The sequence below is a fragment of the Apostichopus japonicus genome, chromosome 3, assembly GCF_037975245.1.
Source record: "Apostichopus japonicus isolate 1M-3 chromosome 3, ASM3797524v1, whole genome shotgun sequence".
Lineage (NCBI taxonomy): Eukaryota > Metazoa > Echinodermata > Holothuroidea > Aspidochirotida > Stichopodidae > Apostichopus > Apostichopus japonicus.
The window spans coordinates 518,980-527,968 of NC_092563.1; the positions used below are offsets into that span (position 1 = coordinate 518,980).

Consider the following 8,989-nt stretch of genomic DNA (forward strand, 5'->3'; position numbering starts at 1 on the left):
AGTTATTTTTCCGTAACAATTTGGCATAGAAAAACAAACAAAATTAAAATTAGTTTTATTTTATATTCTACAGTTATACATACTCTACAGTGTGTATGATTGATTTTGTCACGTTCGATGTATTATATTTGATGAATCAAGTGTCCGGAAGTACCATTTACAATAATCACGGGGCATTAGCATATATGACACGGAGATCAAACTAAATCGATGTAATAATGTATTTAGCATTGCAATTTCATTGCATGGATAAATAATCAAGTGTTTATAGATACGTTTATGAATGTATAGGACCGCTATTCGTTATTTAGTTGGAAGTGTGTTACCAAGTAGACTGAAGCTTGAGAAGAGCTCTTATTCGCTCATAACTTCAACACTTAAGTAGAGACATGATTCAAAGAATTAATTTAGTTTTGATATGTCGTAATTAAAAAGAAAATATAACACGTGTCCTATAATGGTGAAACCTGACACTATTTGCTCTTATTTGTGGTAATTTAAAGACACGATTTTACTTTTTATGTTTGATATATTGTGCATGGGAGAGGTGATGGTGGGAGGGGGGTATATCAAACATAGGCAAATCAATTTCTATTCATAAAGATAAATTGGATACCCCTCAACAGTAACGAAAAGATAACATGGGCCTATAGTCTTTTGGCCGCTCATAATTAATTAGAGATTTTGGCCGCTATAGATTGTTTACTTCAATAGAGCAATTGTTATGCCCTTAATGTGTGTTTTATATTTCCAGTTGCAAAACGTTGAATATGATGTATTTCTTCATATCTGGTGAGTTTATTGTGCTTGCAGTTAATACCTATATCTTGAGGAATGATTCAATTCAACAGAACTATCAAGCCCACCCAGAGCGTACTACAATTAACTTTATGTGACATCCAAAATGCGCGACCGCTATATGCAAGAAGTGATGGCGGTATATAGACACTGGTTATTTCCAGGGACGTAACAAGCAAGAGAAGCCTTGCTTCACGCAAGTTATAACGTATGTGCTACCTGTTTCTCTACAAACTATTAATTCATTGTTAATTTTAATTTTGTGCTTTTGCCAAAATGTTCCACTCTATCGGCGACAAAAGCCCCAATTGGAATGGTTGGAAACTAGTACTGGTAATGATGCTGAATTATATTTCTCATCTTTTATTTTCATGTTTTTCAAAAAGTGTTACTTAGGTGATAATGTTTACTCAATAGAAGTATCAATGCAGGGGCTGGTTCTGCGAATGTCGATCAGCGCTTACTAATATCATAGGTTGATTGATTGCAATATATATGTGGCAGATCTACCACCGATTTGACCACAATATGCCACCAATCATTATTCTATTTTCAACATTTGAACAAACTGTAGCAGAGTTCTGTGTGTTTGTATAGTACCGGTAGTACTAGTATATTTTGAGGTATATGCCAAGCCTAGGGTTTCCATGTTATTGTTATGTTAGGTCCATGTACTTATTTACCTACTGTTACAGTATGTATGATCAGGCTACTGTAGCACATGCAAATAATATATCGTATACTTTTTAATATGTACATATGTACCCTGTATGGTGAAGTGCAGTTATTTCATCACAGACATGTGATCATTTAGTCTCCATCCATTTCTAAAACACTCAACATTGGATGTTGATATTAACAATGTAGCAGTCCATAGCCAATGATTTTCCATGAACGTTGGATCACAGTAAGGCCTAAGGGTTTGTATGATGTCATCTAGGCAAATGTTCTCCAAAGCTTTACTTAGGCTATTATAATCTTTTGTAGATTTATCTTTGAAACCTGATACTGTGAAATGTAATTTGCTTAGCTGTCAAATGTCTCTGAATTTATATTTGATCAAAAGAGCATCTTTTTTTGTGGAAGTATTCTTTTCATCTGTTGATAAATGATTGATATATTATAAAGGAAACTATAAAGTCATTTTCAGCTGAAGTGGCCAAATGACTTCATTAATCTTGCTGACATTGCCTGATTCATTGACAACCTAATCTGAGTTTGAAAAAATTAATATCTTAATAATTGAATCTTTATAGAACTGAAATTTCATATTTACATATAGTACAAAATGCAATCTACAATGTATACAAAAGGCAAATTTAATAGCTCTAGGCTATTTTCTTATATCGCTGATAACTTCTCACTTGTTTTGTCATATCATTCCTACAGCCTGCTGTTTCCATTGGTAATGTTGGTCAGCTAGCAATGGATCTTGTAATAACCACCCTTAGTATGAAGAAAGTTGGTTACCTGCATCATGAGAGCTTACAGGCATTATGTGGCAATGATGCTCTTAATAGTAACTCAGGGATTACTGAAGGAAACCTAACCATTGGGACAGAAGGTAACTTAACAACAAAGCAAGGGAGACAAATTTAATCACTACATGTGATATAGAATGCCATACTACAACTGATCCAGACTGGCAATGGTGCTGAACAGTGGCATGCACAGGATGTCAAACATAGGCAAGGGGGGGGGGGGTGGGGAGAAAAGATATAGAATTGTAGAGGTCAAGTGGTGCATGCCAAGGCATATTTAGACTATGAATCAGATCTTTATAAATCAGCCCTAAACAGAAGGTTCTGCTAATAAATACTTTGTTTGTGAGGTGTTAATGGTCCATTTCTTCCCTGTGTCTGCTTGGGTAAGATTGACATAGGTCCTGTGTCTGGTTCATAATGCGAACAGCAGTTGTGGTTAAAATGAAAAGGCACAATTTGTCAAAGTATTTGTATAATATTGTGAATATCTGAATAGCAGAAATGAAAAGATCTGTCATTGATAACAGTTACTTCATGAAGACACACAACATCTAAAAACAATGTTTTAGTGATTTACAATGTAAGTTTCACAAACTATGTGGTTTGGTCATTGGGAATTGCATTCAGCATGTATTTAATAATGGTGTGATATGTTTAATTGGTTACAGTATTATATGTTTAATTGGTACGGTTATATTCCTCTGGTTAGGGCAATGGTCCATGTCATCGATAAATGTTGTACAATTATTTGTGACCTGACATCAATCTGAATCTGCTCCGTGCATTCCCACCCTCCTCCTGCCTAACCCCCACCCCCCTCTGCCCCCCCTTCGCCTTCCTTCGTCTTCCTCCGCCTTAATAACATTATTAGTGTTACATTTGTTGTGTCTGGGAAGTGTAATACATCCCTGCACTGTTGGCTGTCATGTCTGAATCAACATAAACTCAATCTTGTCATTCTCTGTTGATATCCATTCAGTAATTTTCTTGACTATTCCAGGGCATTGGACATCATCATTTTTACCAAACTGCATAGCGAGAAGAAACAGCATCTTTTGTGTTACTATAGAGAAAAATAATATTTGCATAGACACAAATTACCACATAAGCTTCTTTGTCTTTCTCAGTCTTTGAACAAGCCGATAAGAGGCTAGTCTGTGTCCAGCAACGAGTCTTGTTTGTTAAAGTAAGTAATCATGGTTGATATGTTGATTGATTATTATCACAAAGTCACATGCTAATCACATTTTCTCAAAGTCACATGCTAATAACAAAGTCACATGCTAATAGCAACGTCTATCATGGGGTTTTCAACCATCAGTGTCGAGTTTTAAAATTTTGAGGAATGCATTTTGGCATCAGCAGGAATATCTAATAAATTTGAATGCTCTTGATCAATTTAAAATTAGAAGTGATCACTCATTTTTGTCATATATTTCTCCTCTATGTCAGGGCAAGCAAGCTGCTTTTCGTCGTGACCTGCTCGAGTGGATCAAGACTTGTGGATTTACTTCGGTAACAGTTTTGACAAGCAGTGCCTCGCATGAAAGGATTGACTGTCAGCTAACTGGGTAAGTCAATATCAGATGCATTCAAGATGTAGTTTGTATTAAAGGTCAAGGGTCACGTTTAGAACAAAATTCAGAGTTGTGGGACAGACCATTAAAGGTATCTTTTAATGCAGGTTGGTTCCATTTCATTAACATTTGTGCTTTTGAGAAGCTATCCTTAATATGTAACATGTTACTTGATTGAGGTGACTGGTAATAAATTTCATTACTCAATGACAGTGAAGCTGATTAGCTTAATAGGATATCCTGCTGACTGCAATGAGACATTTTCATATGGAAAAAAAAGATATTATTAATTGTTTGTTGAAACCCACAACGATATCTTGTTTAATACTAACTCTAGAAACGGTTAGTTGAATGTATATTTACCAGATAGATCCTTCCTTACGTCAGAAAGTGGATCACACTAGGTGTTTTGTGATACAATCTTTACTTTCTATTTAATATCATTCCTATTATAATACTGTTGCTGTATTTGTCCCTGTATTTGAGGTCATCATGGCACATGTTCTCTAATAGCTTTTACTTATATAATATTTGTTTACTTATCCTTGAAATGTGATAAACTTGGAAAGTTTGCTTTAGCTGTTCTCTTCATTTAGAATTTCATTAAATATGCAACTTGTTGGTAAGAATGTAATTTCCTGCATGAATAAATTATTCGGTTATTAAAGATGAAAATATAGTATAGAAAGTTTAGAAAATGATAAAAGCATTAGACTTAGGTCTTCAATAACAGTTTAACAATTTCTTTGGAATTTTCAGAGATCGAAACAGTGTTTAAATTTATCTATTTGTGTCTGGATGTTTTTGTTGTAGATATTTTGTTAAAAAGGTTTTAGCTAATATTAGATATTGGGTTTTTACGATATGTCCAAATTGTTGAAAACAAATCAAATAGGCTTGCAACCTAAGCAATGGAAAACAAAGCTGTGTGTATGATAATATAGTTAAAAAATATCTTCCAAAAGGCTATAGATGATTTCTGCTGAGATTCACTTCCTGGAAGAAGATTAAGTTAAACCATTCAAAATAGGTTACATTTCAATCAATTATATCCCAAGTTAGGAGCTGTGATATTTCCTACTAACAGAGTGGAATATTTTTCTAATTTTTGCATCGTCTGCTAGAATACCCCTTTAAGTTAATCAGAGAGCTGAATCATATTTGTTTGAATAAGTAAATGATAATATTATCAAAACAATGCTGGAAATATCCTGCCTTTGATTCCCCAGAAACCCTTTCCGATACCTTACTACACCTTCCTTTGACAAACTGCTTGGAGATTCGTTTGAGAAGACGTTTGATTGGACGAGACTGGAGAGAAGGAAGGACAATTGGAGTGGTAACCATGGTAACCAAAGTGACATAACAGATGAAGCAAGCGGTGTGTTTATACCAGGTGGAGGTTTGGCCGCAAAGCTGTTTCGAGAATGGTACTCATTGTTATTCATTACTTATATCTTGCCCATGTAAAATAAAAGCAGCTGGTTGCTAAGCAACAAAATTTGTTCCACCTTTCAACTGCAATTGAACACAAACTATGCTTATAATTTGTTTCATTGTTATGACAACAGATTTTACAACCTTGTTTACTCTTCATTTTCTGCTAGAATTGAACATATTTGACTTTTTCATTTTGTGGTAAATTATCAATGCGTAATTGTGAAACAGATGAAATGCTAACTCTCATTGATACCGAACATTGCCCTAACCTCTTATTGTGGATTAGATGGGAAATTTAATACAGGGATGCCATCGTAAAACTGAATTGCAGTAAACTGCTTTCGGCCAATTTAAAGTAATACATGATTAGAGCATAATATGTGGATAGAGCTGCCATATTATGGTCATTTTCCAACAAGTCAAAGAAGGAAAAAAGGGTACCTGCTTGAAAAGTATTTCTTAAAAACATTTGCATAATGTTAATGCCAAATTTGATTGGTCCATTGACATTACATTTGCATGTTTGTCTCATTCAGACTGCATTTTTAGGCATCACTAGGAGATGGTTGCCATAGTGAAAGGCTCTCCGGGGAGCTTAGCTAAAGATTTAAGTGCAGTGAGCCTAAATATTGATCTTAAACTTATAATGATTGTAGAGCAATGTCAATAACACCCACAAGCAATAATTGAACTTTGTGGGTGGGTTTGGAACAGAGGTTGTGCAGTGAGAAAGGCTGATAAATGGCATCTGTAAATGTGTTGCAAAACCTATGCCCTTCACACATAGAGAGAAGTAGTGATATTTAATTTACTCTTAACTTACCAGTCTTCTCACAACAACTGCACTCTTGGTATCAACCATGGGCACTATCTTCCCATTATGGTCTCTCTCCCTCATTCTACCAAGCAAAGTGTTTATAATTTGGAACTTTCAACAAAACAAACAACTGCTACTGTTTCTGTTCATCGTGTGATTTAATTCTTTAGTTGTGAAAGAGATGTCGCCCTCGCTGTTCTACTGGTATTCTGTTCTGAAGGAGACAACATACCTGATGCTCTAAATCTTGTCCAATATTTGAACCAGTGGTTGAAATTAGCTGAGGTAAGTTTGAGAGGCAATTATGATGGTTAATTTCAGACATAACCTTAATTTCTCAGAGCAGGATAAATAAAATAATTAACCCTGTTGCTGGAAAGCCACATGCAGCCTAGGACTGTGCTCTCAATCTTGTGCACAATGTATACTAGCTGCTGAATTAAAGTAAGTTATACATATGTTTATAAATATGTATATATATATATATATATATATATATATAGATATGTATATATATATATTAATATTTATATAGATATAGATATTTATAGATATATTTAAATATATATGTTCCTATTCTTAAATAGTTTAGTTTTTATTCTCAAGGGTTAGGGAAGCCAAAAATAAAGTTTCCTTCAAACCAAATTTAATTTGCACTTGGAATGAGACATTGTGATTTTAGTTTCAGTTATCAGTACAGAATATCTTATGTTTGTCTTATTACTTGTGTCTGTGATACTTTGTGCAAGTAGAGATATATCAAAATACCAACTCTAACATATGCTGAGAGGATTGTGGTCAGGTGGTTAAATAGGCAATTCAATCTAAGGGATTCAAAGTTCGAGTCCTGGCTGGATCACTACTTTGTTTCCTTGACAAGGCACTTTATCTCCATTGCCTCTCTTCACCCAGGTATATAAATGGTGACTAGAGGTAACTGTTTCTGGCAGTCTTACTGTAATTTACGCTTGTTATTCAAAAACTGGACTTCGCAACCCTTTTGTAAGGTCATAGTTTGGAGAGTTGCCCAGAAATTTGGAAGAAGAAAACAAAATTAAAAACACAAGTGGAAAATCTTGAGCATAAATTGCTTCAAAATTTCTTCAAAATGCAACATCATTTAACAATCAAGCACTCTGAATACTTTTTTTTTAAATTCATAAAGAGGAGGGTTACTTCCTCCACATAGAGACCTTCTCTAGGCCAGAACAATTGCCACTGGAGGATTGCCAATAGGGTCACCAAGCAAGACTGCTTTAATAACAGGTTTATACAGCATGTTTCAATGTCATGTTAGATGTAAAACATATATCTTATCTGACACAATTTTGTTTACCCCATTTCACTGAAGGAAAACTCAGCTGGAAATGCAAAAGGTGGACCATGGAAGTATCCAGCATCTTGGAGTCTTCTCTTTGGCAGAGAAGTTGACCCTACTTTGTACTAGAGTGTGAATGACAAGAAGGAAAGAGGGACCAGTTTTGGAAAAACCCAAAGAAAGTAACATTGGGAGAGGTCTGTGTACAGAAAGGAACTGGCTCTTAGGATTGATCCTAGCATGTACTAAAGATAGGATCAGGAATAGAGAAGTCTTGAGCAAGTTGTGGATGAGATCAAGATTCAATATCAGAGGCAAATTAAACTCAGGATCTAAGAGTTTTGTTTTCTGTTCCAAACTTGTGACAATTAACCCTACTATCATGCACTTGCAGCCAACGGTAGGATTAAGGATGGAGACATTTTGGAAAGAAGAATGGTGACTTAAGTGTCAACATAAGAGGAGGATAAGACCCAGAGGGTTGGGGTTTAGATATTGAACCTTACCAGCCTGCCACTCTACTACCCTACCATTCACTAAGGAACCAAAGCATAATACCATCTATGAAAAAAAAAAAAAAAAAGAGATCAGTAGAAAGATGAGGGGTGGACTACACTGAAGTCTTGAAGTGTGCACTAAAGTTGAGCCATTTATCCCTAGCAGTTACTAAGGAACTAAAGGGTGATTTCAATGATAGAGCAATGTTGTGAAGTTCTTTGCAAGAGATTATCCATAAGATTCAAATTAACAATAATAATAAGTCTTCAATTTAATTATGTACTGTACTAGGAATGTATGTTATTATCTGTTCATTGATTGCTTTTGGCAGTCAAGGTGTATAAACCGAACTTTCAACCTAACATGAACTGTCCCATGTGTGTTTAAACAGTCTCCACATTGTGTCAAATTCTTTAACACAAAGAGCTTTTCATCCTGTCAATTTGGCAAATTTGGCTGTGAAATTCTGAGATTTCTGTCTCTTTCAAATAACATTTACGTTTGTTCTCACACCCCCTTCCACCCACTCCCCTTCTCCCCTTCCCAAACTCTATGAAAGTCTCCCCACCTGCAATCCAGACTTATGGAGGTGAAATTCAGCTTAAAGTCATTAGAAATACTAGGAAGGTAACACAAAGGATGTGTTATTTTGACTTTCTTTCCAACAGAAAGTTATAGTCTTCAAATAAGCCATAATTTATTAATTCAAATTTTATTGGCCAATACAGCCTTATCTGAAAATATGCTTGTTACACTTTTAAACAATTGTTTGATATTTCCTACTCACTATCTAATTTATGCACCCTTATTTATATCACTTTTTTTATTGCACTTTTTCTTATATCACAAACCTACGTAGTAACCTTGAGTGAAGGGAAAGTGGGTACAATTTTGTTACTATGGTAACCAACTTCATGCAGTATTTGTAATAACTAGGTCTCGCAAAAGGTTTGCAAATGAGAATCATTTTTACTCTCATTTCCGCTTTAAATAAACACCTATATTACTTCTTCACACTTAATGGTAAATCAACTGCATGTTCTTAACGTATGAAACC

The 8,989-nt window shown here is 34.9% G+C and overlaps 1 protein-coding gene across 1 annotated transcript; it reads left to right on the plus strand.

The window, feature by feature from the left end:
• Nucleotides 1-971: 971 nt before the first annotated feature.
• LOC139958789 (proteasome assembly chaperone 2-like) lies at nucleotides 972-8,479 on the plus strand. The gene is made up of 7 exons (XM_071956127.1): nucleotides 972-1,131; nucleotides 2,188-2,362; nucleotides 3,410-3,468; nucleotides 3,735-3,853; nucleotides 5,089-5,289; nucleotides 6,287-6,401; nucleotides 7,468-8,479. The coding sequence occupies exons 1-7, from the start codon at nucleotides 1,075-1,077 to the stop codon at nucleotides 7,561-7,563; spliced, it is 822 nt and encodes a 273-aa protein (XP_071812228.1). The 5' UTR covers nucleotides 972-1,074; the 3' UTR covers nucleotides 7,564-8,479.
• The last annotated feature ends 510 nt before the right edge of the window (nucleotides 8,480-8,989 follow it).

What these genes read in the sequence shown, in the direction of transcription:
- LOC139958789 (XM_071956127.1), top strand. Translation starts at nt 1,075, where the DNA reads ATGTTCCACTCTATCGGCGACAAAAGCCCCAATTGGAATGGTTGGAAA. An exon ending in ATGGTTGGAAACTAGTACTG is followed by an intron (nt 1,132 to 2,187) that starts GTAATGATGCTG and finishes TCATTCCTACAG; the next exon opens with CCTGCTGTTTCCATTGGTAA. An exon ending in AGTGGTTGAAATTAGCTGAG is followed by an intron (nt 6,402 to 7,467) that starts GTAAGTTTGAGA and finishes ATTTCACTGAAG; the next exon opens with GAAAACTCAGCTGGAAATGC.